We start from the raw sequence: 27,725 nt of genomic DNA, 5'->3' as shown, positions 1-27,725 counted from the left end.
CGACTAGGAGGCTAGTAATATGGACGAGACAAGGTCCAGGACTCCAACACATCCGCCCGGAGAAGGCTTTGCGATTCAAATCGTGTGAGGAAGTGAGGGACGGGACGTCCCGAGGTAGTTGTCCAACGGACCATAATTCGGCATGATGGCCGTATGTTGCGTAGCACTCGCAAGAACAGACCAGTTTAAGGATACCGTGTTGTCACTATAGGCTAATGTGACTGTACCTGTCCAATATGTCTGCGCTCCCAATTTGACAAGATATTCCAGATAGCAATAGTGCCAATCATCCCTAATCGAATCGTCGACATCCCAGAATACACACAGAGATGTGAACAGGCATCATGGTAACTTGAGCAAAGTCAAGAAACCTGTGACCATCAAGAGTCGAAGAACAAGGAGAGAGCCTTTAGCAATCTTGCAAGTCTCAGGACAATCCATTGACGAAGCAGCGACTTTTCTCTTCCTTTGAAATGCGTATTCACTCTGCACTTACAGTTGATAAGAATTCCCGTGGCATCTATACATCGGTAGCGCCAGGACTGTCGAGGGCACTGTCGTCATCTCCACGTATATGATATTTTCAGATCAAAAGCAAACAGATAGGTAGGTGATTGAAACTGAGCATGGAAACAGTGTGCTCTAATACGGCCCCATCCCAACCTTAAGGGACAGTCATATAGCGCCACAGCGTCGCCTCCGCATTAGCGAGCGCAATAGTATGTCTTTCCCCACTTCGCATTCTGAGATTCTCGATTTTTTCGCCTGTAGAAGAATGAAGTCAGGAGCTTCAGACATGGCGGATACTTCGAAAATCGCAGTTCAGCCGGTGGTCCAACGTGGCACTCAAGCCGGAAATGGCGACGACTCTGGGCATGAAGCACCAGGAACTTCCAGACTCAAATTCTGGAGCCGAAAGAGGCAGGATTTCTTCAATAAGCTTATGGAAAATCAAGAGATGAGTGAACTAATGTCAATATTATACTTAGGTTCTCCGGAGCGGTGCTCTTCAACCTCGCAACTTTTCTTCTCCCGGCTCTGTACAGTACCCTCAGCAAGCTCTGGGTTGCGAACATCGATTCGAGCCTAGTAGTGTTGACGGATATCTACACCTACATTGGCATTATCTCGGAGGTCTTGAACGAGGCATTTCCCAGATCGGCCTGGAACGTGATCGGCGACTCAAACACGCGATCCATGAATGCACGCTTGCACTTGGCCTATACGCTAATCATGATTACAACGACTCAAGGGCTCATCTTAATGATCATCTTTCTTACTTACCCGCAAAGTTTAGCGTCTGCGTTTGTGCCAGAAAAAGTCAGAGGAACATCTATTGCTTATGTGCGTTTGTCAGTGGTTCAATTCTTGAGTTCGGCCGCTGAAGCAGCTTTGTCGTCCTCAACTCGAGCCCTCGATGACCCAGACGTGCCGTTGGTAATCAGCTCAGCCAAGTTCGTCCTCAACATTATACTCGACCTACTCCTGGTGTCAAACTTTCATGTTCAACAGTCAGAGCCCACTTTGATCACCCAAGGTACGGTGAGAGTGGTATGTGATATGACATCTGTTACTGCCGGCCTGCTCTACTTTTATTACAAAGTGGTACGCAAAGCGCAAAGAGAAGGTGATGCACGAGCCCAGATGGTGCCAAGTTGGGTGGCATTCATGACGCTTCTGAGACCCAGTGTGTATACATTTACGGAGTCTGCAATTCGGAATGCAATCTACCTTTGGCTGGTGAATCGGATCGTGCAAATGGGCCAGGTTTATGCGACTGCTTGGGGGGTCTTCAACACTATCCGTTGGGGCTTGGTCATGGTACCTGTCCAAGCATTGGAATCATCCACACTTGTCTTTGTGGGCCACGCCTGGGGCGCCTTTCGTGCAGCATCAGATATTGGAATGTACCCCAGGGCTTCTCGAAAAGAAGTTCTCAGTAAGTCTGTCTGTCTGGACATTGCTTTCGAATGATGAATGCGCCATCTTAACAATATTTGGTAGCCATTATCCGACCGGCCTTAGTCTCGTGTGCAGTAGCTCTGATATTCGAGACTGTCATCTGCATCGCTCTTTCGGTACATGGTATCAAGGGTTTCGCCCACTACTTGTCCAAGTCGGACGAAGTTGCGACAGTCACTCAGCAGATGTGGAGAGTAAGTAACCTTGAATGGAGGTCAAAGATGTTCGAGATCTAATCTGTTTGAGCAGGCTATCGACTGGACCTACATTTTCTACGCTGTCAATTATCAGCTGGCAGCCATTCTCTTAGCGGCTTCCCCTCGTTGGTACTTGTACCAAGCCTTGGGGTCTAATTTCCTGTGGATGCTTCCTTGGGCTATAGTGATGACTACCCGTGCTTTATCCAAGACCGAGGCATGGCTTTACTACGCCATAATCTTTGGTGGAGCCATGGTGTTTGATTTTTTCAATGTTGCTATCGTGCTGTGTGTCTGGCTGTGGAGGGTTTCGAGAGGCAAAGTCAGGGTTTGATGGGCCTATCATTCACGGATGCCCATGGTAGAAGTTCTCCTACCAGAGCACGCATCACTTAACAGTTGGTTTGCCTGGAAGGAACATGATGTTTTGTCTATTGTGGCTCATCGTATCTTACTAAGTTGTGGTCCTATCTGTGTCTCCCACGCAAAACAACAATGAACTATTTAGAGAGCAGGTGCTCCACGCAAGCATTGAAAAGCAACGGCGATACATGAGCCATCCACCGCTGTGGGCTTTTGCGTGTCGTCAATAACTCGGAGAACAACATCAACTTTGAAAGATCGAGGGAATGATATGCTAGTATGTGCAGTGACGGTAGTGCAGATCAATGCGTCATGCAGGAGCAAAGAAGCCGCGCACGAAAAGTGCCGTGACCTAGCAGGTCTGGCTGTGCTGGTTTTGTTTTGGCGACACTGGATTCAACATTCTCTCTGATGCAGGGCGCCCAGCCCAGCAACCTGACAAATGAGACAGATGCTCGGGCTCTTATTTAGCATGCGATCAATGTGAGGCCATATTACGTGCAGGCCGTCGCCGAGAATTGCGTTCGCAGTGCAGAAACACTCAAAGGGATGAAATGTCATTGCCAGGTTTCACAGAGGTCACGTAAGGGACAGAGCACATCTTACTGACCTGATAGGGTGGATTGGCTAGTAGACCGTGCTGAAGTGATGCAAGATAAAGCACTCAGAGATCAACAGGAATTGCTTTTTCTCGGTCGCAATCACCTTGCATGATTGTCTCAGCTGCTACTACGTGAGTCGAGGGCTCGTCCGGAGCCATTTCTACCACAGTCATTTTCCATTTCCCAACATGCTCGCCTTCTCTTTTCTTCACCTCCCAATTCTTGAATGATATAATGGGGAAGACCAAAGATTGGTTAGATCGCGAATATGGATCGATATCCCCTATCTCTGATCCACAGACCATCCATTTTTACACTGGCAATGACGAGGAGAATCAGCGACCCTTGATGCTAGAAGTATCTGCAGCAGAAGAAGCCGACAAGTTAGAGGCCAGATTCCTACTGCTTTGGTTCTTTTCGGCAGTGTGTTTTGTGATCACGGGTATCTTTGTTCTGGCTCTGTTGACGGCGCGCCTGTCAAAGGACACCAAGGAGTCCTAGACGGGAACAGTCCGCTTGGAATTTCACGATACGAACAACTTAGGTTGGCATCAGGTAAGCCTCTATACTTTGACCAAATCTGTGAGATGTCACACTGACTTTGTCCAGGCGATTTAGTCACGTCTGTGAAACTTGCCCGATACAGGCACAGGGGACATCGATTCTCGAAGCGCCGATGCTGATATCGGAGTGCGGCATTCGCTGATCCAGAGATATCGCCAAACAGAGACGTAGGCCACTTCTAGCCAAGGGAAGCTGAAGTCCTAGTAGTCCACATCGCAGACATGGCGCTCCATACCAGCAAGGTAGTAAGCCCTACTTCGCTCATGGGCGTGACAGCCGAGGTGCAGACCATGGAGGTCGGTATCAACACCCGTGTTCCAAGTCACGCATCCGCACAGAGATCACTCTATTATTTCGAATACGTACCCCTGAGACCTGGTCATGTTACAGCTCTAGCTCGTCAGTGATGACTAGTTTCGCGCACACTTTGTCACTGCGCGCGCGAAGGGCGGAGATTCATCATCCCATGTACTGGTCGAAGGCGTTCATGTGGAAAATCCGACTGACAGGGTCCGCCAGGTAGCATTTCGTGGATCGAAGTAAATTCCATGCTGAACTCGATTTCTATCCATAACCTGAACTCGTATCGCAAGCTAACTTCCACAAGGAAGTCAATGCCCGAGGATTTGTAATGCCATTCGTGAATCTGTTATGGGGGGGGGGGTCGTGCCGAGAACCCAAAGAGCAACCATTCGATCAATAGAGGTGTCAGGCTAAAAGGATGTGTAACCCATGTAGTTGAGTCACGATCCCACTGCCGATCGCTGCAAATGACCTCTTTGCTCTTCTCAAGAAAAGTTCAAGATCACTGACCTCGGTGTACTCTCAAGGACCGCTCGGCTATTCCAGGAAATTTATGGGTTTATATTGAGACTGAATGAGCGCAGACTCTTTGGTGCCCCAACCTAGCGCTCATGGAGAGACAGACAAGACCTGTCGAGGGTAAGGTGACACGGTAATGTACCGGGCAGACGACGAAGAACCTTAAAATCCGTGGGTGAGTTTTCCGGGCAAAACAAGTCCTCACAGATCACATGAGTGTCATCAGTGCAAAGTCACGTAGCAAGGCAAATTAGTGTCATTGATACATCATGGGTAATTGGCCCGTATAGCCGGGATACTAGTATGGTCACTTCTAAACAACAGTACACGACGCGAGCTCCGGTTTGTGCATGGTTGACGGGCTGTCGTCCGTAGACCAGATCGTGATCGGTATAAATAGACAGACCGTCCCCGGCGTCAGTCAGGCTCACATATCGAAGGTGAGTTGCACGATCAAGAGCTCATTGATAAAGAGACCACCAGAGAGGGCCAATGTTCCCGGTTCATAAGCCACGTCGCTAGCAAAAGCAAAAAAAAGAATCGCAAAGCCCTTCCACTTCGTGTGTCACTTCGCCTGGAGCATTACTTTGACCCAGCCGAGACATAAAGCAGCAGCTACCCGATATGTCAAGAGCCATTCTTTTCCTCACAAACAGTGAGCTTGGGCAGTGCAATGTTGCGCTAGCGGTGGCCGAGGAATTCCTCAGTCGCGGGGAATTTATCGTTCATTTCGGGTCCTTCCAACAATTAGCCCCGCTTGTTAATGATATGAACGAACGCCTTCATTGCGGACACACTGCTCAATTTCATGAGATTCCCGGTCCTTCGATGGAGGATCTTTCAATTCGTTGTCACATTGAGAACATTTCCCACCGACCGGGCGTGAGAGGGACAATACAAGGCTACCGGAAGATCATCAGAATGATGCAGCACTGGACGCAGTCAGAATACTTCAAAGCGTTTAGAACCTGTGTTGCGCTTATCGAAGAGCTGCGTCCGAAAATCGTGGTGACAGACCCGATTTTTCAGCCAGGTCTTGAGGCATGCCAAACGACTGCAGTTCGAATGGCTGTACTGTGGCCAGTCCCTTTGAAAGATGTGGTCATTGGCATTCAGCCCATCAGCGCCATTCTTGGCAAGTATCCGGTGTACGTGTGAGTTTCGCGGTTCGAGTGACAATACGATGCTGATTTCTCGAAAGAACAGGTTCTGGTTTCCCATTTCCGATACCCTGGAGCCTCGTGCTTTCAAACGCGTTCCTGATATTTCGTGCGATCTTGATGATCGCCATGGCAAGGCCCAAGCCGGATGTCTCTTTGGACGGCAGACGACCAGAAGGGAAAGGCGCATTTCCACTTATCCAAGCCTACTCCAAGAGGTCCCTGAATCTCACGCCCGCGTTCAAGGAACTAGACTTTCCGCTGGTGATTCCAGATAATGTTGTCTCGTGTGGCCCGATTGTCCGCGGGCATTTACCGCTCTCGGTGGCAGATGCTCAGATTGATGCCTGGCTCACAAAGCCAACAATTTTGATCAGTCTGGGGTCGCACGCGCCACTGACAGAAAGCAATGCTCTTCAAACAGCAAAGGGTATTGTAGCTCTCACGACCCAGATGCCGGATCTCAAAATCCTCTGGAAGCTGAAGTTTGACTGGCAGAATTCGAAAGAGTTCAATGAAGTCCTAGGGAAGGATATAAAGGAAGATAGGATCAGGATAGTTCCATGGATTCAAGCCGACATCATGTCTGTCCTGGATTCTGACCGGATTGTCGCGTTTGTTCACCACGGCGGGGGAAACTCATTTTTCGAAGCATGCAAGTAAGTCTTGATCAAGTGCGCAAACTACACATTAGAGCTTACCTGACAGCTTCTAGGGTCGGTGTTCCCCAAGTCATATTGCCTCAATGGTTCGACACTTACGATTGCGCAACTCGAGTCGAATGGATTGGGATCGGAGCTCATGGCAGCCGAGCCGTAGCTCCTGATATTGAAGCAGAGCAATTTTCAAAAGCTCTTCGCCGAGTCCTGACAGACGAGGACCTGAAGTGTCGTGCCAGAGCTGTTGGCGATCTTTGTCGGGAGGAAGGACGCGTCAATGCCTATCATCAGATCCTCGAATTCTGCACAAAGTCCGAATCAGATTAAGATACAGACAGAAGTGGCTGCAAGCTACCAAGTAGTGGTACGGAGGGATCAGAGTGAATTAAGAGGAGCATGATAGCCTGATCGAGCGCGGACGTGTGGGAGACAAGGGGCCAGGGGCCTCCATGGGCCTTTCATTTCTATATTGGGTCGCTGCAATCCGGCGCGACTGCGCACCTCCACGGTTGACCGCTGTCATGTGATTCAACAAGAATATAGGAACAATCATCTCCATCGGGCATTGTTTTCACGACACCTCTCTCAGAACCCGTTCAACGGCTTCTCTGGCTTGTTGTAGCTCATGGTCAACCTCGCCATTAGCGTGCCGTGACTTGACCTCGTAGTGCAGGGACACCAGTTCCTTGGCCCTTTGCAGAGCTCCGAGTTTAGAGTCTTGATGACCTGCGGTCACAGATTGATTCCTTTCAGCTCGCGTATCTTCAGAAGCCACCGTGACAAGAGCGAGGGCCTCCGTGTGTCCCTGATACGAATCAGCGCACGTGGATCTTCCTCACACCGACTTGAAACAGAGTGCCCCGGAGTCATGGACAAAACTTACACAAGCACGCAGCGAGGTAATATCGGATAAAATTTCTGCCACTTGCATCGAGAATGAGGTTGAATAGTTCGTGTTAATGCAGGTCTTTGCCAGTTGAACGAGGATGGAACTGGGTCCTCCGAAGGGTGGAAGGCTGCAAGGTGAGTGAGTGGGGCGCCAGAAGTGAACGCTACTAGTTGGCTTGGAGCGAAATTGTCTTGGCATTTGTGCCGTCACTGAAGTCACTGAACCGTTCTCGACATCATGGATGGACAAGTCCTCATGTTCCTTCGTGGTTAGGAGCAAGGTTGAGACCCACATCCAGATTCCAGTAAAGCAATCACCTGAATCAGCGAATATTAGGCCGAAACAAGAGACTAAGGATAAAGCTCCTTCACATTGGCCAGTCTTGAGTCTTGACTACACTATCCGTGTGAAACGCTGAACAAATGGATTCTGGTGAACTGGTACCTCTGATAGAAGAACAACGCGCGGTAATTGTCCAGTAGAGTGCCAATTTGCATGAAGAATGGAAAATCAATAGGGTATCATGAGAAAGTGGACCGTTGAAAAGAGAATACAAGACAGGAAACCAAAAGAAGAAGACAGGGAAGCGAACGATGGAAATCAAAAAGAGAAAGATAATGAAACAAGTAATTGAAGACCGGACCATAGAGATGCTATGAATATCCCAAACCCTCTTTCAATCCCGCCAAGTCATTGTTCCTGCAGGGCGTCTTCCGCGGTGTCTCCACGGCCCGTAACATTTGAACAGTTGCTGAAGTCGTCCTGTATGATCCAGACAACTGGTGAAAGGGCCAGAGCCAAAGACTTTGACAATGAGGCTGTGATCCTGACAAGATGAGACGGGACATGATAATGTTCTTATGTAAGTTGACATATTAGAGTCGGTATTTTGACTCAGTCTCTCGATCCCTTATGTTCAGGAGGAGCCTTGAATCGGACGACGGGTTCGAAGCCTCATGTGGCACGGAGTTGCTAAAGCAAAGTCTTCAGCGGGCGAGTGGGTGGTCTTGCGGCGACGTGTGATAGATCGCTCTTCACTGCTCTTGGGCTGACTGCTCTGATCAGGCCAAGTCTTCCTCGGTGATGGGAGGTAAGGTCACAACACGGTACTTGCAGGTGCCATCGGGTCTGAAGAAGGCACCGTTGGCGGTGATCTGATCACGAGCAATGTGCTGTTGGTTCGTGTATTGCTCCTCCATGAGGATCGACAGCACTTCGTGAGCGAGCCAGGTCCAATACCAGCCGGTCTTTCCGAGGGCGCAAGTGAGACGGCGCCGGAGCAGGTGGTCGTCAAGACCCGCCAGGAATTCGTGAATGAACTTCACGTCATCGGCTTGCCGAAGGCGGATCTGGTAACGGCGGAAAGCGCAGACGGCGTCGAAGTACCTCTGGAGTGATCGTCCATTCTGGCGCATGACCGCATCGAGCTTCAGGGCGAGAGCAGAGCCAGCCTCCGAGGATGAAAGTTGACCATCTCCGGGGTGGCTGTTGAAGGCCAGGGCAGGGCGTGGAATGCCACCGAGAAGCCCATCTTGAGAGCCGGAGGATGAGCCGGAGGATGAGCCGGAGGAAGGTGACCGGGAGAGACTATCTGAGCCGCCGCTGAGGGAGGATGAAAGTGAAGCTGCGCCTTCACTTACTTCACCTCCCGAGCAGATCCCTGGGAGATTGTGCAGGGTCTCAAGCTGAGCGATGCAGCTGATGAGAGCTTCATGGCCAAACCAGAAAACTGTGTCGCCCTCGTAGAGAGGGGCCAGGGTCCGAAGAAGCAGACCGCGAAGGTGACGAAGGCGGTGCTCCCCACCGCCGGGGACATCAGCCATGGCTGTCAACATTGAGGCGATGATGACAATAAGGTTGTTCAGAACCTTTGAGAGGACCGCATTGAGTAGGCCACTCTTCTTGAGCTGGTCTTTGATGCCCAGCAGGCGGGTGCTCAGGATGTCATTTTGGCGACGAAATTCGTACGACCAGAGAAGAGAGAGGGGATATTGCCAGGAGGCAAAGGAGGAACGCGTCTTTCCAGTGTCGGCAGCCATGGTTCTTGTCAAGCTTTCGTGAGGTGAAAGTCAGATAAGCTGTCGACGTTGTGAATGACGAATTGACAAAGTTGACAGAGAGCGAAGATGCTTCGTGTCAAGCGCGCGAGGGTGTAGAGTTGCGAATGTCTGTAAGTGTGAGGTTGCTCAGCGTCGAGTGGGTGAATGATGACGGTGGAACTGAGAGCCAGGAGACGGACAGAGAGAGCAAAGGAGAGGAAGAAGTGAGGGAGGGGGTATGAAGAGCAATTTATATCCAGGAAGTGTGTGACATCGTGACTAGCCTGAAAAGGCTCAGCAGCCTGGGGAGGCAGCAAACAACTTCCCAATCAAGAAGACAACCCTAATTAGGTACCTGTACAAGGCAGCGATGCTTGAGAACATCTCCACAACAGCAAATAAAGTATTTGTACTGGCCTCTTGTGTATATACCGAACTTGCGTCACCTCAAACTGCTTCACTATTCTATAGGCTGCCGTCACCCCTGCAGACAAACACCATATTCCAGTATTCGACACGGTTATGAAATTTGACACCAAATGGGAATGTCTCTCAGTCATTTTGTAACTCAGCGTTGTCTATGGGGAGCCGGCATCATTTGAATCGAGTGAGATGAATCTCATCACATGTACCAGCACTGTGGCCGGAGCTATTTGAGTAGTAATGACGAGGAACAAGCGTGCACAGAATCAAAAAATCGATCATCTGGAATAAATGTGAGAGCACCATAGCCTAGGCAGGACCAAGGGTCGGCAAAGGCCGCAAACAATTTCCCCATTGGGGTGGAAGCAAGCCCTAAGTGACCAAGGTACTTGAACAAGGCAACGACGCCCATATACATGAGAGCAAACAAACCATCATTACTAGCTCGACAAGGAAACAATGCTCGAAGAATATCCATCTATATCGGATCAAAACGAATGTTTCTATTATTGCTGTTCAAAGGCCCAAAATATTTCGAAGACACCCGTAACACTCGCCAGCATGCAATTCAGGTAATTGACGACTTGATGCCAATGATGGAACGCGTCGATCGTAGTCAAGGACTGTCTTCCGCCAATCAGTCATATCCACACGAGGTCCCATTGAAGACCAGATAGTGAAGTTTACTTGTCAATCATGTGGCATCATTAAAATAGTTTGTAACCGTGAGGAAGAAGTCATATTTTGGCCCGATCTATGTGATTAAGTACGAGAAAGCGGCATCCTTAACCAACCAGAGCGAGCTAGATACAAAGGGAAGCGGGAGAATCAGTGCGGGGATGAGGAATGAAAAAACCGCGAGAGCATAAAGAAGCGTGAAAATATCACGCCTTCGTGACATGTAGGAAAGGGTGGGACATAGAAAAAGCCTATTGCCTCCTAGAAGATGACATGGCCGACCCTGAAGATCGGTCATGGAGAATGGTCCCATTACATACCAAAAACCTCCGGGAAACAAAAAGCCACTTTTGACGCAGTTTCTGCGATCATCAAATCCGCATCAAAATATCATGAAAAGTTAGGGCGTTTAGATGAGGTCAGCAACGTTCATGGGCATCTCCTCGATCTGGGTGCTGTAGAACTGCTCGATCTCACGGAGCATGCGAACATCGTCAGCGGTGACGAAGTTGATGGCAACACCCTTACGACCGAAACGACCACCACGACCGATACGGTGAATGTAGTTCTCACGGTTGGCGGGGAGATCGTAGTTGATAACCAGAGAAACCTGCTGAACATCGATACCACGGGCAAGGAGATCGGTGGCGATGAGGACACGGGAAGAACCGGAACGGAACTCCTTCATGATAACATCACTATTCACCAAGAGGATTAGTATATCGTACAGAAAGCTATAAGGGGAATTCAAGGAAAAACATACCGCTGGCCCTGCTCCATATCACCGTGCATAGCAGAGACGGTGAAGTCGCGAGCAGTGAGCTTGTCGGTGAGCCAGTCGACCTTTCTGCGGGTGTTGCAGAAAATGACAGCCTGGGTAATTGTGACAGTCTCGTAGAGATCGGACAGGGTGTCAAGCTTCCACTCCTCCTTCTCGACAGCAATGTAGAACTGCTTGATACCCTCAAGGGTAAGCTCCTGCTTCTTGACCAGGATACGGACGGGGTCACGCATGAACTTGGTGGTGACCTCGAGAACATCCTGGGGCATGGTGGCAGACAGGAGGGTGACCTGGGTGGACTGAGGGAGCAGCTGGAAGATGTCGTAGATCTGCTCGGTGAAACCACGCTGTAGAAAGAAAGGGGGTTAATATCACGAATGAGGGAACGAATGACCACAAAGTGAGTACTTACGGACAGCATCTCATCAGCCTCGTCAAGGATGAACAGCTTCATGTGGTCGGTCTTGAGGACGCGGCGCTGGATCATATCCTGGACACGACCGGGGGTACCGACGACGACCTGGGGACCGTCACGCAGAGCGTTCATGTCCTCACGGACGTTGGTACCACCGATACAGGCGTGGCACTCGAGGGTCATGAAGTCACCAATGGCAACAACGACCTTCTGGATCTGCTGGGCCAGCTCACGGGTGGGGGCGAGGATGAGGGCCTGGCAAGCCTTGAGGTTGGGGTCGATCTTCTGGAGAGCAGAGATGGAGAAAGTGGCGGTCTTTCCGGTACCAGACTGGGCCTGGGCGATAACATCATTGCCTGACAGGGACGTGTTAGTCTAAATTGTTGGACAAGGAATGGATCCTGAAAGTAGATCAAGACAACAAAGGACGAGGTCGACTCACCCTTGATGATGGGCATGATAGCGCGCTGCTGAATAGCAGAGGGGCGCTCGAAACCGTAAGCGTAGACACCTATTCGGTCAGGTTAGTGGATTTCTCAGTAGCCCCGCCACGGGCGGGATGTCGGTCCACCCCACGAAAGGATTCACATACCGCGAAGCAGCTCAGGCTTCAGGTCCATAGCATCGAAAGAGTCGGTAACCTCATCGTAGTTCGACTCGATCTGACCTGCAGGATGGCGAAGGGGATCCATGTTAGTGATCTTCAGTCAAAATTCCGTCTTCTCGTTTCGACCGCTGTCGTGGTGCGGAAGATGTCCAAGAACGTTGAGAAGGGGAAGTCTGATCGTGTAGTTGACCAGGGATAGATATTTCGAAGAGAAGCGGAAGTAAGGCGACAGAACATACCTTCCTGGAGGTCCTCGAGACCCTTGTCGGCCGACATGATTGTGATAAGAGATGTGTGATCACAGGCGACTCTCCGCTGTGATCGGGTGGGGTGACGAAAAGCGAACGGGCCCTGGGCGGGAAAGTTCGCGAGCGAGTGTCGTAAGTCTAGTATCAAGGCTCTTCAAGTTTGAAGAGCGCACGAGATACTAGGAAATGGGTGAAATATGGTTGTTGATATTAGATCACAAAAGGGTGGGAGAAGAGAGAAAGGAAAATTTCCTCAGCGGATCGTGCCTTTTGCTCCAACGCTTTTTTTTTTCGCGGGTGCGCAAAAGGTCACCGCCTACCCAGTACGGTGGTCCTGTGCACGGGCCTCTCGCAAGTGGCTCTTGGGGAAGATTCGACAGAACAATAAAATGATGGCAGTTGTTGATTTCCTTTCTTTTTACCGACGAGGCAGTCCAGAAATCGTTTCCTTGAAAGAAGCTTTCAGGCAGTGCCGTTTCGGCCCAATCCTGCAATCTTGAAGTCCGGCCAAGTGATTGTTGCGTCCTTCGAGCAGCGGGTGGAAATTTTTTTTTTTTTTCACCTCTTATCTATCAGAGCCCTAAAGGTTCAAAGTGGCGGACAATGCCTGACATCACAACCCTGCCAATCCATTCGTCGGTACTGGATGACCAAGAAGGCAACGAAGCCATTCCGAGCCATCCACTCGGTGTCAAGCCGACCGGAAACGCGCTACTGGCCTCATGGAGCCTGCGCGACCATATCGGTACTTTTCAACATCTGCCCGACGAGTTGTTGTTGGAGTTGTTGGAATACCTGAATGGATCCGATCTGCTAAGTCTTGGACGCACGTGCAAGGCGTTTTACGCATTCACACGTGCGGAAGAGTTGTGGAAAACTCTCTTCATCGGGTAAGAAGCTACTCCGAGAAATTCTATAGTTCCCTTTACCCCACGTCAAAGTCCGACTGAGGGACGTATCGTTTGGCGTCGAGTCGAAGTCAACCAACGTGGCATCAAGACCGGCCCACGAGATTGAAGCTTCACCACCTGGATGGGCGTCTAGCGTAACTATTACTGACTGATGTCACAGGTCTCCTCCAGATGAGTTCACATGGAGAGGAACGTGGCGCTCAACTTACCTCAATTTACCTCCTTCAAAAGTTCCGGTGATCGACTGTTCAGACCTTTACTCGGACGTTCTCTATCGCCCGTTTAACTGCGCTCATATTTCCCTTGAACCCTACGTGACCAAAATACCAACACGCAACCAAATCCCTCGCTTGCCAGACCTTTCCCCAGAAGAATTCCATGCCCAGTGGGCCGACAGACCTTTTATCTTGACTAAGCCTGTCAAAGCTTGGCCTGTTTATAGTGATTGGACGATCGGGTCCCTGCTTTCTCGCCATGGAAAAGAAAAGTTCCGCGCAGAGGCTGTTGACTGGCCTCTGACTACTTACAGAGACTACATGGCGGACAATGCCGACGAGAGTCCGCTGTATCTGTTCGACCGTGCCTTCGTTTCAAAAATGGGTCTCGCGGTGGGCCCGCCCGAGTCGACTCCCAATGCCGCATACTGGCCGCCTGCATGCTTTGCGGAAGATTTCTTTTCTGTTCTTGGTCAGGACCGTCCAGACCATCAGTGGATGATTGTAGGCCCTGAGCGCTCAGGAAGCAAATTCCACAAGGACCCGAACGCAACTAGCGCCTGGAACGCAGTCCTGCGTGGTCCCAAGTACTGGATCATGTTTCCATCTGGTGACAAGCGGCCTCCACCTCCCGGTGTTTTCGTTTCTGATGACCAGAGCGAGGTCACATCGCCGTTGAGCATTGCCGAGTGGCTGATCAACTTCCACGCAGAGGCTCGACGCACCCCCGGTTGTATGGAAGGTATTTGCGGCGAAGGAGAGATTATACACGTACCCTCGGGATGGTGGCATCTTGTGGTTAACCTAGAGTCGTCTATTGCGATCACGCAGAATTTTGTGCCTCGCGCGCACATCACCGCCGCCCTGGATTTCCTGGCCAATAAGCCGGACCAGGTCTCTGGGTTCCGAAAGAACGTGGAAAATCCTTATGAGAACTTTGTCAATGGCATGCGAAAGACTCATCCGGAGCTCTTATCGCAAGGTCTGGAAGAACTGCAGAAAAAAGCCGACAGCAAAAAACGGAAGTGGGAAGAGATTGTCCATGGTAAAAGTGAACAAGACGAAGATACCTCAGGAGGCTTCAGCTTCGGCTTTGGAGATGACAGTGATGTCGAGGTTCCTTGAACCTGGCGTACACACGAAAGATTTACCGGATACTACACGAGACCCGTGAAGCGCGATCAGATTACATATGCCTAGGCATACAGGGATCTATAGAGTCAAACAAGTACTCCATCATCAGGCTCCACTATGCGCGAGCCATCTCAGTGGCAGGCGATAGACTTGGTTGCTGGAGCATCCTCGGCAAAAATCAGGTGTCCCACGAATGCACCGACAGCAACCGCGAGCATGACCATTCCATTGTACGTCATGAATAAAAGCCTGGCCAGAGGGGAAAGAGTGGCGCGTCAGCATTGTCCCTTTGATGCAAAGTTGACAGGACTAGCACTCGACTTACATGATGAAAAAGCTGTAGAAGACTTGGACGGCATACAGCGCGGCCAGAACGAGCTTCCCTCGGCGTGCAAGCGCACTTCTACTGTCCCTCCCTACAATCAATGGTGAGCCTTCGGTTTGAACTTGGTGGGCGTTGAGTGCCGTTGGGCCCGGAATTTCATCCACTGCCGAGCAAGGAATCAATGAACAAGCTCGCCAAAGTAGGAAGGAGACTTCCAGCCTAGAGCCAAAGAAGCTTCAGACTGCTATCACGCTGCAACATAGCTATGTATTGTATCCAGGCCACCACATGGCAAGCAGAAGGCGAGAATTCAGACTACTTTTATAACAACATACCTCCACCTGTATTTGTCGATACTGCAATCGCATTCAATCTCTGGTTGTGGCGTGCCTCGTATTTGCGGGTTGCGTGTCGAACCCCTTCGTAACCAGCCGTGAGGAGAACGATAAGTATAAGAGAAAGAATAAAAGAGACGGGCCCGGTGATGCGCCACTGGCGGAAAATGATGCACAGATTCTTCGAGGACCAAGTAAAGATCATCTATGAGAACGACAGAATTTTCGTTAGCAAAGTACACGGACAGAGTGAGCTTGAAATCAGAGAACTGACATTCATGCTGCATTGTCCCATATCCATATCGCCATGGTCCATGCCGCCATGATCCATTCCACCGTGATCCATGTGCATCGAGTGATCCATTGAGTAAACGCTGTGGCAATAATCGACCCAGGTATCCAACTGCAAGTATTCCCGGATCAGTCTGTTTCCAAGATGAGTATGATCCTCGTGTTGCTGCAAGTGATCGGCGTCGGGGGATCAACATCACACAAGATGTAACACGGGCGGGGGGTGCAAACCAGACAAACTCCGATAAGAGCGGGCACAATCATCCATGCCATCCCTCCGGCTTAGACCAGCCAGACTACTACACAGCTTTAAGCCTCGCAGTCCCGCAGCTCACTTTCTCCGACGGCCGCAGCCAGTCCGCACTGTCACCGCATTTTATCTCTACTTCTCTGTCCGCTCCTCCTACACTTCGCGTCACACTTGTACCCCTCCCATTTGAAATTGGAGTTTCCAAGATCCCTCGACATGGCCGAGACCGCTCCAGCCCAGGCCGCTGTGCCCGTCGCCAGCGCGCCCGCAACCACAGCTCCCACGACCGGAGCCACGACGGCCACTGCCAATGCGCCGAATGAGCAAAATACAGCGAATAGAGGACTACCATACTACGAGAAACTCAGACGGGATCTACGCGACACAATACAAAAGAAGCGGCTGATGGATAAGAGCATGGTGAGTAGAATCGCGTCGCGCGCAAACCCACCCGCGGTCGACGAGGATGCGATTGTGAGGTTATACTCGATCATACCTCATGAGCGTCTGCATATTCGATTTTCATGTGCTGGGGCCGAAACACAAATCCAAGCGCGACAAGCGAGACTGATACGTGACGCAAATAGGCCCAGCTCGAAGACCAGATCTTTCGATTCGAACAAACGTATCTCGAAGAGACGACGGCAGGCAATATTATCAGAGGATTCGACAACTATATCAAGGGATCATCGAGCGGGTCCGTTCTGGGAGCGTCAGGACTCAGTCTGGGCTCGGGTGCGGGAGCACGGCGAAAGGCACAGGTTACAGATTCGGACCGGGTCTTTTCACGAAGCTCGGCCAGCTTCACCTTGGTACGTCGCATTCACCCGGGGAGGCGGATTAGGAAGTCTCTGGAGTGCTAATGCCTTTTGTTATGACAGGATTCCCCTGGTCCTTCCTCGGCTTTGAACACGCCATCCCAAGCCGCGACCCCAACCTCCACGGCTGGCGGAAACGCCCCGTCTAATAAGAGCAATGGCGGTGATTCAGGGACAGCTTCTAAGGCTGGAGGTAGTGGCGGCGCCTCCAAGAATAAGAAGAAATCCAGTGGGGGGTCAAAGAATACCAAGGGAAAAAATCAAGCGGAGGAGGTCTCGGATGACGCAGATTCTAAACCGCCGATTAAACGCTTGAAGGTCAGTTATGGGCGGGATTAGATGGACGCGTCTCCTGTGATTTGTACGATATTCGGAAATCTTTTCTTTTAAAGCGAAGGGGGGGGGGGGGGGGGGGGGCGTCAAAGATCTCATTCAATACCACGGCGTTCAGTTGGTGATGGAATAAGGGATGAACCGCGGAGAACAGCGGGCTTGTTTTACCTCGATTGCCCATCATGTACATTATGACTTTGCAAAACCATCTTTCTACTTTTCGCATCCATGGAACACGGTGAATTGAGACTAGGGATCTCCTAACGCCTTGTTCACAATGTATTGAAAGGGGAGCCAAACAAAATCTCAGTTAGTGACAAGAGTTGCATATCATTGATCTCCTTCCTCGTATAGACCCCAGAGAAATACTCAAAGTTGCAGACGATAGGTTGCGACCTCAAACGCTCTCAATTCAACGTCCACAGTGACTGTTGTATCCTTGGCCTTCACAATCTTCAATTCTTCTTGGTCGTCCTCGAGAATATTGCACTTCCAAACACGCTTGATAGGAAGCGAGCTATGAATCGAGGCACGAGCTTTACCACCCATGGACTCATATGCACGCAGGATAATACTCTGACCTGGGCGTGTCGAAAGTCCACCCGTGGAAACATCCTCATCATCTTCGCCACGTTTGACAGCATCCATGATGATGGATGTATTACCTTGCACCGACAAAGCACTGAAAGCGGCCTTGCACTTTGAAGCTTCGGCATCTCCCTGCTCGATAAGTAGGGGGTGGTTGAAGTTGTAGCCAGCTCGCACGGTGCGGACATCAAGATTACCAGAGTGAGGAAGCATGGCGTATCGGATGTGGTGTCGACCCATGTCCGCATGAGCGTCTGGTGCCTTGGGAGCACGAAGCAAAGAAAGTCGCATCAGGTTCCCGCAGGTGGCAAAGCCATACTTGGAATCATTCAGAATGGAGACGCCGTAGCCGTACTCCGAAAGGTCAGCCCACTTGTGACAACAAACCTCGAACTTGGCCATATCCCAGCTTGAGTTTGAAGAAAAGTCAGTCGCGCCCTCATTTACTAAAAATGACTCTTTACATACCTTGTGTTATAGTGAGTCGGACGTCGCACGATACCATATTGAGTTTCGTATGAAGCCTCCGTGTTGGTCACATCAACAGGGAATTCAACCTTGAGGAACTTCATCGTTTCATGCCACTCGATCTCGCTCTCGAATTCGACCAGCGACGGATCCGATGAGACAGAAGCTGAGAGACTAATCGTTGTCTTCACCCAGCTCTTGTCACTGATCTTGGTTTCGGTCACAACACTGACGCGGTTGGGGTCATTCTCAGCGATAGCAGTCTTGGTTGATTTGAGCTCTTTCCGTGACTCCAAGTGGAAAACTTCCACGTCCCAAGCCTGCCAATACAATGGTTTATCGTCGAAAATAACAAGCTGCCCAGCCTTTCCACCTTTTGGAATCACCTCTCTCTGGGCATCGACATCAAAGAGGGAGACGATAACGCCGTCCTGAATATCGACCTTGAGCTTGCCATTCTGCAAACGGAAAACGCCAGGCTGGACTTCGGACACAATTGCTCGGTTTGTGGCACTCAACTGCACAGGTTTACATTGGATCAAGCCCGTCGAGCCGTCAACCAAAGCATACTTGGAGCCGTGAGAGGCTATCAAGGATGCAGGAACCTTGACTACTTCCGAACGGGGCCATGGTAGCGTGTTAAGTGCCATTAGCGCCTGCTTCTTGCAGACTCCTAAGGCAGCCAGAGCTTCTTTGCGTAGCTTTTGCCCCGTTTCAAATATCTCAGCATAGAGCTTGTCAGAATCGTCGTAGCACATTTCAATGGAGCTACCCGGAAGGCAGTCATGGAACTGGCAGAGCAAGGTTCCCTCCCACATCATGTCGATTTCCTTTTTCGGATACTTGTACTTCTTGTCAGAGCCACGAATAGTGGCCAGGGTGGCCAAAAGCTCAATCTCTCGAAGCAAGAACTCGGACTTGCGATTGTTCCGCTTATTGTTTGCTTGAGTGGTGTAGGTACCGCGATGCAGCTCGAAGTACAGTTCGCCGTACCATGTCGCGAAATTGGTACCGTTGGCAGCCTTTTGCTCCAGCCTCTCAAAAAAGTCGTCTACCGAGTCGCCCATCTTGACCCTGGGCAATGAACCGATTCTATCGCTCAAACCGCGGCATCGACGAAGCTTTTCCAGATGACCGAAAGTTGGACCACCACCACCATCTCCTTTGCCAAAAACTAGCAGGGAGGTCTTGTCTTGGTCCATCGACTTGTGCTGCGTGATGCTGCGCTTAACGTCGCCGAAATGAGCTTCGGCCGTGTAGGTCTCTGATGGAGGCATGTGGCACATGACCTGACTACCATCAAGCGCGACCCATTGGAAGGTGGTGTGCGGAAAATTGTTGATGTTGTTCCAGCTCAGTTTCTGTGTAAAGAAACGGCTCATGCCAGCGAGTCGGCAAATTTGAGGAATCTGCGTCGAATAGCCGAATGTGTCTGGCAGCCAAAAGGTAGTCGCCCGTTTGCCGAATCGGCTCTCAAAGAATCGCTGCCCATAAAGGAATTGGCGAACAAGCGACTCGCCGCTCGGCATGTTTGTATCGTGCTCGACCCAGCTGCCACCAATTGGCTGGAAGTGGCCCTTGCGAACCCAACGTTTCACACGGTCAAAGACGGAGGGATAGTACTGCTCGAGCCATTTGAATTGCTGAGCTTGTGATACAGCAAATCGGTGCTCTGGATAACGATCCATCAAGTCGCACTGGTTGGACCACGATCTCGCAACCTTGCGCTTGGTCTCTGCCCATGGCCAAAGCCAGCAGGTGTCGATGTGACACTGTCCAATGGCGAAGACATATGGATCCGTATCTTCTGCGTAGACGTCGGATGAATCCACTGCGTCACCGAGATATTCCTGTGCAATTTTTCGGGCCTCCTTGATTGATTCTTGACTCCCATCGCCCGCAATGAAAGCGTCCATCATTGCGTTGGCAACCACATTGGCTTGATGGGCTTCCCAAGAATCACCTGGAAACTCACGAGCAGCATCCCCGATGATCCAAAAGTCATAGTAGAGGGCCCGGGCCTCCAAATTGACAGCCACAATCTGTGCCTTGCTGAGCTGGTAGTATTTGTTGGGATTTGGTGGCTGAATAGAATCCCCTCCCGGAGCGTTACCAAACATGCCATTGCATGCCATTTCGATGTAGAAGACGTGAGTCTCGCCATCACGCCAGGCATCGGGGAGGATCCATTCAGTTCGCTCTCCACCACCGGTCAGTCCTTGTAAGGGATGTCCTTCCTTGGTCCAGACCATTCCCTCATTGTTGGCATCCCAGTGAAACTCCAAACGTTCTTTTTTGAGCAAGTGAGAGGGCACCGTCAAATGGATTCGAAACCAATGAGTGGACCAGCTGGGGCCAAACGACTCGCCCACCTTGGTCGGTCTGAAGTCATGGGAGGTGGCATCGTCAAAGGTCGGGCGCTCCAGATCTGGGACCGAATACACGGACAGCTTGACGTGCTCCTCGTCGGAGACCACGGCCTCGTAGTACTTGGACACTAGATTCTGTCCTTCGTACTGGCCATTTGCAGTGAACTGGCGAAGGCGTTCCGTGTAGATTCGATTGATTCGCTGCCCAACTGGACGCTCTGCGAGCTGTGGCAGCGACCGCGAGGCCAGAGTGGGGACGATATGCGGAGCTTCTCCACCCATGGCTGTGAAGATGTAGGTGAACAAGGGGAGATCGATACTGATCTCGCGCACTGCGAGGAATGAGAATGGCAAGGAGAAGTAAGATCTAGCAAATTGTTACAATGCTCTGCAGCAGAGTGTCGAAGACCGAGATGGACGACTGGGATGTCGATAGAGCCAGAATAATGGAGGAAGGAAGGAACGCATCTTGGCTAAATGCGGAGAAGCTGGTGTGACCTCACCCCGCAGCATCCACTTTTCGATCTGCAGCGGGATCCAATGGATCTCGCACAGAGATTGTTTACAATGAATGGAAAGTCGGTCTTGTACAATTGTCTTACTTTTGAATTGACCTGATTCACTGTAAAAATCGTCAAAGGAGACACAGTGGCTTAAAACGTGGCTGTTGGCAGATTTGAGAAGTTCGGGCCAGGCTGTCTTCTAGTCCTGGAATTCGGCTTCACCCTCATGGGAACCGTTTGTAGCTCGATCGATTGTTCGCAGAACACCGATCCGAGTTGATTGTAGCTGGAGAGAGATGGGATTTGAGGAGATCTTTTTGCATTATTGCCTCATCTCAAGCTTGGACAGTCAAGTACTGGTTTATCTGACCCTCAAGTGGCTTCAAGGTTGCATTCAGGTTATCATAATAGCTGGTAGATGGATATACATGAGTGTAATCGAACACCCTTTTGCACGCATCGAGAATGTAAGATTGATTTCGAATTTCACTCTGGGCGCAGCAAATGAATTTTTCATCGTGGTCATCCAGATGTCTTTTTGCTACTCCTCTGGGCTCTTTCTCTACTTGTTTGACTCCGGTTTTTACCACCGCCTTGACTGCTCCGGTTACTTCTCGCTTTGCACCTCTCTCTGTACAAATCATGCATCTTTAATCTCAAGTCAGGTATACCCACTTGATAACACCACACCCGGCGAATATACTGCATACACACTGTGCTGCGTTGGAGTACGCCTATCATAAACAACGTGATCGCCCACTGAAGTCGGGCTTTGGTCACGTTGATCTGAAGTCGGAAACGTGAATTCCGGTTTTGGTTACTATTTCAGATACCTAGCTTCACTGGAATACTATTTTATCGAAAACAAGTACGTACCTCGTTTTTCCTGACTACCATAGTCTACTTCGACTACTTTGATGTCCGCTGACTGGTCGAGGTCGGAGATTCGTTATATCAACGGATGGAGTACGATAGTACGAATGGCATCATTGCCACACAAGCTTTGCTGTGGACGGTGATAATGGCAGGGGTTGGCCACGCTCTCAAGTATAAAACCCTAAGCTTGCGTCTGTCAAGAGATAATGGACTGCATTTTATACCTTGTTCAAGAACTTTGAATAACGAAACTCTGGTAGGTGTGGGATATCTCGCCCAACGGGTCGTGCCGATGCTCCAAGTACCAGACGATGGTCTAGAGTGAGCGTGCAACAAGAGCAGCTGATCGTTAAGTATGTAGAGAATGTCGTGGTATTTCAGGCTAATTCATGGATGACCAAGTGGAGGACCTGGACATACCCGCGCTGAACAGTCATCTCGTCGGGTCGGATATTCCCCAACCGCATTTGCTACGGTCAACAGATAGACGATTTTTCTTTACGACTTGGAATTCTTGGATTTCTTGAACGTGCGCAGAGTATGAGTAAGGTTCCGTTATGGTGATGTACAGTTGTAGTAAGTGGATCTCGTCCGCCTTTTGCTTCTGCTTTCTTCTGGTCCGGGCGTTTGCGGGGAACGGCGGCCTCCGGTAAAGTCCAAAGCAAATCATCTCGTTTAGAACATCTTTTCCGTTGTTCACAAATCCAGGTGGAAAAACACGCCGTTGATGGGTCCGAATTGCCGTGGGCATGAATCGGATTATTGAGGTCAAGGTCATTCCAGACCTTCCATCTACATTGACACTGAGAACAACGCATCGGTCCCATGTCATGAGCACTGGATTCGTGATTATGTACGAGGGACATGGTCTGAGCTTCTTTCCGAAGTGAACGTTCATGCAAGTCCCTTTCATACCTGACATAAATGACGATTGTCATTCCGTGGGAAATTAGTTTTGGGCAGACATGAAGCCGTCGGCTATTCCTTCCTCCTCCGAGGTTGATTCCCACCTGGCAATTCGCGGACTGCCTTCCCTTGATGCAGCGCACCGGACTCGATCTAGATCACATGGACCTTGATCTCAGGACCTTGAAATAGCTTGCGTCTCCTTTTCGAGGTACATCCTCGCCCATCCCAACATAAAAGCAAAGTACAAAGTGACGAGCATACGTCAGAACTTGCAGGCCATGCGCAGTGCACACGGGGTCTGGACCATTCCGTCAGACATGGTCGAACTCGAACAAGCGTGGGAAATGGTTACGGCTCTACCCGCATCCTACCATTCCTCCGGATTTTCTCTTGATATTCATCTGATCAGCATGGACCACCACCGCCTCCACCAGACTACAAGGACCTCCGCTACCTAATTAATGTCACGTCGAATGTGTCATAAATTACTATTCTGGGCCTGGCAGTGGGCTGCAAGACCGGATCTCGCCGTAGGGTTGTGCTCACATGCACGATGGGTCTTTTCCGAGTAGAAGAGGGATCCTGGCTATTGCCTGGGTTGATCCTGTGTGCATATAGAGATCTCTAATCATTCCTTCGATCATTCCGAATCCTCTGGGCAGGAGAAAATAGCCAAGACTACCCAGGCTAGATACGTCGACATCTCTATATCTTCATATTCGCGGATCGGGGGTTCGGGGCTTTGAAGCTCTGCTATTCAAAGCGTCGTCGATCTACTTCGACAACAGTGCCGAAAACACCGGAAGCCTGGGAAAGCCCAGGCCGGCAATATCTGAGACTGAGGTCTGAAGAGACTAGCTAAGAAAATGGCATCTACCACCAAGATGGTCGAACTCCAGCAGATCAAAGGCCCCTCGGAGCCCTATGATCCCATCTTGATATCCGACTCGCAAAGCTCAACACCAATCTGCTCACAATTACTCCATGAACACGTCCTCATGCCATCTCCATTTTCCGCCACCGTGACTCCCATACTAGACAACGGGGAAATCGTCCGGGGACCACCGCGGCACGTACACAATTCTCAAGACCAGGACCTCCAACACCCTCGACGACCTCGGGCAATCGCCAACCCGGCTCCATTGGGACTCTGTGCATTTGCGCTGACAGCGTTTGTATCGAACATGATGAATGTTCGGCTGGGGTTGTCAATTGCCGCGGAGAATGTGGCATCTGCATTGATCTACGGCGGAGCGGTCCAGTTGATTGTGGGCATGTGGTATGTCATCCGACACCGATGAGAACGTCGACAATGATCATGATCACCCATCTTAGATAGACGTGCATGCTCCTGCTCGGGCGCAGGGTAGACGCATTCATCCACTGACCCGTGCTCCTTTCCTGCAGGGAGATATACGTCGGAAACGCCTTTAGTGCCACGTCCTTTGGGTCATACGGTGCTTACTGGATATCCTTCGGCTTACTCTCGAATCTCGAGAAAAACGAATACGTTCCGGCATACGACTCGGTCTGTCAAAAGGAGACTCTAATGGGGATTTTTCTAATGGTACGTACACAAAACACATTAGCACGACTAGGTAGCTCTGTCCAAGTCGAACCTCCTAGCCCTCCAACATTCCATGATATCATCCACTTTCAAAAAGCAAGAAACCCCGAAACAAAAGAGAAACCAAAAACATTATGGAAAAGCCTTTCTTTCCTCATCTATATCCACTTCCCCCCCCCGCCCCACGAGCCAGACTTGACCACTCACCATCTCCACACAACAGGCATGGTTCACCCTAACCACCCTCCTCCTCCTCTGCACCCTCAAAACCAACCTCGCCACCTTCCTCCTCTTCCTCTTCCTCGACCTCAACTACCTCTTCCTCGCCATCGCCCATCTCCACTGCACCCCTTCCACCGCAGACACCCACCCACCTCCACACCTCCCGGCCGCGCTCCTGAAGACAGGCGGCTCCTTCGGCCTGCTGGCCGCCCTGGCGGCGTGGTATAATGCGTTTGCGGGGATTTTCGATGCGCGGACGGGCTTTTTTGATCTGCCGGTGGGGGTGTTTCCGTGGGCTGGCGATGGGGATGGGGATGGCAAGGGCAGAGGTAGGAAGACGGGGCGGGGGAGAGACGGGGTGGTGCTTGCGTGATGGGTTCGAATTGGTTCTGGCGGGACTTGTCAATATGGGTTGAAACGCCTGGCTTGGGTAAAGTTCAAGGTTGGAGTGGGATCTTCGAGTATATGTTGGTCTGTATGGTGGTGGTGCTTCCACCTATGGGGGAAGCATGGCGGGGGCCTATGTTCAAGAGGAAAAGCATGTACGATTCAATACAAATACCAGATATACTATCGCCTCGTCCAGACAGGCCAATCGTATAGCCAGTACTCAGGAGACATGGAGCTACAGTAAATAATCAGACTCGAAAACCCGGCATTTCATGCGCCGACAGGCTATAGCGATCCGTGGACATAACCAACACAATCAGGAAGAATTGATTACCCGTACTTCAATCTCGATCAGCGCCATCGCAACATATAGAAGCGAGAAACAATGCAAACGCCGTATCCATGTCGGTTCCGTCTGCCATGCCCACCCTCATACCATAAAAAAGAAAAAAAACAAAACAAAACATGCTAAGTCAATCTGTAGTAAACGCCAAGATCGCACAAAGGTGTGCATCGAAAGAATGAATACCAGAACTGTGTCGTTCAAAAAAAAGGGGAGTCGCCGGAGATCCTGCTTTGCTCAAATGCGAAATTCAGAATCTTAGGAGTCGTCGGTATGCACTCAATGTGCCCAGTAAATGCAAAACAGAGAAGAGAGGGTAGAAAATAAAACAAGATCGTGCCAAAGACATGAGGAAGAAATGACTCCAAAGAAGTAAACGAGACGAAGCACGAAGGGGGGTCAAAAAAAACAAGAACAAAAGAAACCTGTCAAGGTGCTTCGCAATCAAACCCAAGCAGACTCAGATTGCATATAGGAGTGTGGATCCACAGGCCCAATCAACTTGATTTGAGCCTTCAGCTGCTCCCGGCGCCGTTCATCCTTGGAAATCTTCTTCTTGGCTCCTTCCAGCGTCAAGGCCACACCACTTCTTCCATGATGGGCGCCAAACCCATCACGAGGAACGCTCTGCGAGAAAAGCTTCAACCCCGGGGAATGCGGCGGGGTCAAGGTGCTTGGAGCCGGGAATTGGTCCGTGATCGGGGAGGATGGATTGGAGCAGGAGGTCTTTGATTTGGACTTCTTGGGAGTGTCCCAGATCGCAGGCCCGTATCGTTGGTAATCCGTCATGGGCACGGCGAGTTGTTTGGGCCGCGGTGGGAACGAGCGCGGGCTTTTGGGGCTGGGAGGAAGGTCGTTGCTACTGGAGGAGGTGGTGATGGACAATGCTTGCAGTTGAACAGCAATGTCATTTTTAGGTCGGTACTGGACGTTCTCGGACGGCTTCGGGTACACCTCGGCCTCGAGCTGCTCCACCGGTGCAGTAGATGGACGAGGCAACACCTCCCTCGTCTTGTTTTCAGAAGAGTCCCGCGAGAGCGTGCGATGCACATACGTCTTAATGGAATCGCGCATGCCAAAGGCCAACCCCAGCCCGGCTCGATCCAGCGACTGCCACTTGCGGCGCTTCGATACATTCAAGCGACCGTCTTTTCTCCGCGATTTGGTCGCCCGGGGGCCAGTCGTGCTCACGCGGCTCCCTGATTGAGCGGCCGAGGGGGCCAATTCGGGGAAGAAATCCCACTTCTTCTCCCGGAAGTAGTGATTGGTGCCACCCCGGGTCTGCGTCTGCGACCATTGAGAGTAGCGTCCATAGGGAACATCGGATTTGGAAATCAGCGATCGTCCCACAGGAACAGCCCCCGAGATCCTCCCCAATCCTTCCTCATTGTCATCCTCATCCTCGTCCTCAACAACTCCTTGCACTTCATCGTCGTCGTCGTCGTTCTCTTCCTCTTCCTCTTCTTCATTTTCTTCTTCACTATTCTCACCAGCCAATCTCGCTCGGTGGCTTAGAGACAGAATGGAGTCCGTGCGGGATCGCATCTCCTCCACGGTGGTTGGCGGAGAAGGGGAGTGGATCAGACCCAGGCTAATGTAGTCCGGGCCTGGATTGGAGTTTGCGGGGGCGTGACGATCAACCGTGTCGTCACAGTCGTCGGAACTCGTACTCACGAAGATGGGATAGCACTCGGAGGCATGGCGGGGGTCCCTGGGCCGATCGCGCAGACTCCCGGAGAGGCTCTCGTGGTCGTCGTCGTCGCTCTCGCTGTCACTCGAGTCACTCCACATGACGGAGATTTCAGGTTCGTCAAATAGGATCGGTCGTGCGGGTAAGGGTTTATTGAGGGCAATGTCGTAGCGGTGGGATCCATAATGTGTTGGCGGGAAGAAGTCTGTGTGATTGGAGGGAAAGCTCGTGACGAAGTTGTGTGTCGTTGTGGTGGTGTTGATGATGTTGGTGGTTGATGTTGATGTGGCGTTGTAGGTGGTAGCGGGTAAGGTTGGCGGGATCACCTGCTCGAGTCCTTCGAGCGACCGTGAGGGTCGCACCGGTGGTGGGGAACGAGTTGGATATGTGGAGGCGAACATGATGTGGTAGTCGTCGTTGTTGATAGAGTGGTAGAGAATGGGGACGACGGGTGCGGTCATCGATCGTGAACAATGAGCATGGGCCGGAGGAAGCACCGGCGGGCGGTTGACGATAATAAGTAGCAGGTTAATTTGGAAGGGTGCAAGATGGCGTGGCGCTCGGTGAAGCACAAGAGAGCGAGAGAGCGAGAGAGAGAGAGAGAGAGGGAGAGAGGGCGCAGATGAGGTGGGTGGAGAGACAAGAGGAAGCTCGGAGATTTCCCCAGACGTTTGTTTGTTCGAGGGTGAGGGTGGACAAAGAGAGAGTCGAAGACCAGTGGATCACCAAACTCTCGACAGGCTGATCCACCAAAGAAGATCAGGGCGAGGAAACAAAGA

The 27,725-nt window shown here is 50.9% G+C and overlaps 12 protein-coding genes across 12 annotated transcripts; 6 read left to right on the top strand and 6 right to left on the bottom strand.

Annotated features, from left to right (window-relative positions):
- Window positions 1-775: 775 nt before the first annotated feature.
- N7539_007858 (uncharacterized protein) lies at window positions 776-2,493 on the top strand (the record flags this gene model as incomplete). The annotated part of the gene is made up of 4 exons (XM_056937459.1): window positions 776-972; window positions 1,047-1,939; window positions 2,005-2,156; window positions 2,212-2,493. The coding sequence occupies 4 exons, from the start codon at window positions 776-778 to the stop codon at window positions 2,491-2,493; spliced, it is 1,524 nt and encodes a 507-aa protein (XP_056787324.1).
- An 865-nt stretch (window positions 2,494-3,358) lies between these two features.
- Window positions 3,359-3,625, top strand: N7539_007857 (uncharacterized protein; the record flags this gene model as incomplete). The annotated part of the gene is made up of 1 exon (XM_056937458.1): window positions 3,359-3,625. The coding sequence occupies one exon, from the start codon at window positions 3,359-3,361 to the stop codon at window positions 3,623-3,625; it is 267 nt and encodes an 88-aa protein (XP_056787323.1).
- A 1,509-nt stretch (window positions 3,626-5,134) lies between these two features.
- N7539_007856 (glycosyltransferase) lies at window positions 5,135-6,656 on the top strand (the record flags this gene model as incomplete). The annotated part of the gene is made up of 3 exons (XM_056937457.1): window positions 5,135-5,658; window positions 5,712-6,329; window positions 6,386-6,656. 3 exons carry the CDS (start codon window positions 5,135-5,137, stop codon window positions 6,654-6,656), a joined length of 1,413 nt encoding a protein of 470 aa, XP_056787322.1.
- A 244-nt stretch (window positions 6,657-6,900) lies between these two features.
- Window positions 6,901-7,260, bottom strand: N7539_007855 (uncharacterized protein; the record flags this gene model as incomplete). Its single annotated transcript, XM_056937456.1, has 2 exons — window positions 6,901-7,134; window positions 7,213-7,260. 2 exons carry the CDS (start codon window positions 7,258-7,260, stop codon window positions 6,901-6,903), a joined length of 282 nt encoding a protein of 93 aa, XP_056787321.1.
- A 1,019-nt stretch (window positions 7,261-8,279) lies between these two features.
- Window positions 8,280-9,257, bottom strand: N7539_007854 (uncharacterized protein; the record flags this gene model as incomplete). Its single annotated transcript, XM_056937455.1, has 1 exon — window positions 8,280-9,257. One exon carries the CDS (start codon window positions 9,255-9,257, stop codon window positions 8,280-8,282), a length of 978 nt encoding a protein of 325 aa, XP_056787320.1.
- A 1,510-nt stretch (window positions 9,258-10,767) lies between these two features.
- Window positions 10,768-12,437, bottom strand: tif1 (putative eukaryotic translation initiation factor 4; the record flags this gene model as incomplete). Its single annotated transcript, XM_056937454.1, has 6 exons — window positions 10,768-11,056; window positions 11,122-11,486; window positions 11,552-11,910; window positions 11,997-12,065; window positions 12,147-12,221; window positions 12,401-12,437. 6 exons carry the CDS (start codon window positions 12,435-12,437, stop codon window positions 10,768-10,770), a joined length of 1,194 nt encoding a protein of 397 aa, XP_056787319.1.
- Window positions 12,438-13,012: 575 nt separating this feature from the next.
- N7539_007852 (putative F-box and JmjC domain protein) lies at window positions 13,013-14,660 on the top strand (the record flags this gene model as incomplete). Its single annotated transcript, XM_056937453.1, has 2 exons — window positions 13,013-13,299; window positions 13,481-14,660. The coding sequence occupies 2 exons, from the start codon at window positions 13,013-13,015 to the stop codon at window positions 14,658-14,660; spliced, it is 1,467 nt and encodes a 488-aa protein (XP_056787318.1).
- A 140-nt stretch (window positions 14,661-14,800) lies between these two features.
- On the bottom strand, window positions 14,801-15,693 carry N7539_007851 (low-affinity Cu transporter; the record flags this gene model as incomplete). The annotated part of the gene is made up of 4 exons (XM_056937452.1): window positions 14,801-14,918; window positions 14,995-15,085; window positions 15,330-15,534; window positions 15,604-15,693. The coding sequence occupies 4 exons, from the start codon at window positions 15,691-15,693 to the stop codon at window positions 14,801-14,803; spliced, it is 504 nt and encodes a 167-aa protein (XP_056787317.1).
- A 393-nt stretch (window positions 15,694-16,086) lies between these two features.
- On the top strand, window positions 16,087-17,027 carry N7539_007850 (chromatin modification-related protein EAF6/MEAF6; the record flags this gene model as incomplete). The annotated part of the gene is made up of 3 exons (XM_056937451.1): window positions 16,087-16,290; window positions 16,458-16,682; window positions 16,752-17,027. 3 exons carry the CDS (start codon window positions 16,087-16,089, stop codon window positions 17,025-17,027), a joined length of 705 nt encoding a protein of 234 aa, XP_056787316.1.
- A 363-nt stretch (window positions 17,028-17,390) lies between these two features.
- Window positions 17,391-20,728, bottom strand: ams1 (alpha-mannosidase; the record flags this gene model as incomplete). The annotated part of the gene is made up of 2 exons (XM_056937450.1): window positions 17,391-18,018; window positions 18,078-20,728. 2 exons carry the CDS (start codon window positions 20,726-20,728, stop codon window positions 17,391-17,393), a joined length of 3,279 nt encoding a protein of 1,092 aa, XP_056787315.1.
- Window positions 20,729-23,600: 2,872 nt separating this feature from the next.
- On the top strand, window positions 23,601-24,896 carry N7539_007848 (acetate uptake transporter family protein; the record flags this gene model as incomplete). The annotated part of the gene is made up of 3 exons (XM_056937449.1): window positions 23,601-24,013; window positions 24,142-24,301; window positions 24,525-24,896. The coding sequence occupies 3 exons, from the start codon at window positions 23,601-23,603 to the stop codon at window positions 24,894-24,896; spliced, it is 945 nt and encodes a 314-aa protein (XP_056787314.1).
- Window positions 24,897-25,700: 804 nt separating this feature from the next.
- Window positions 25,701-27,407, bottom strand: N7539_007847 (uncharacterized protein; the record flags this gene model as incomplete). The annotated part of the gene is made up of 1 exon (XM_056937448.1): window positions 25,701-27,407. One exon carries the CDS (start codon window positions 27,405-27,407, stop codon window positions 25,701-25,703), a length of 1,707 nt encoding a protein of 568 aa, XP_056787313.1.
- Between the last annotated feature and the right edge of the window lie 318 nt (window positions 27,408-27,725).

Source organism: Penicillium diatomitis, assembly GCF_028827545.1.
Source record: "Penicillium diatomitis strain IBT 30728 chromosome Unknown utg000011l_segment0_segment0, whole genome shotgun sequence".
NCBI classification, from domain to species: Eukaryota; Fungi; Ascomycota; class Eurotiomycetes; order Eurotiales; family Aspergillaceae; genus Penicillium; species Penicillium diatomitis.
This window is presented reverse-complemented; position numbering and strand designations above follow the sequence as displayed.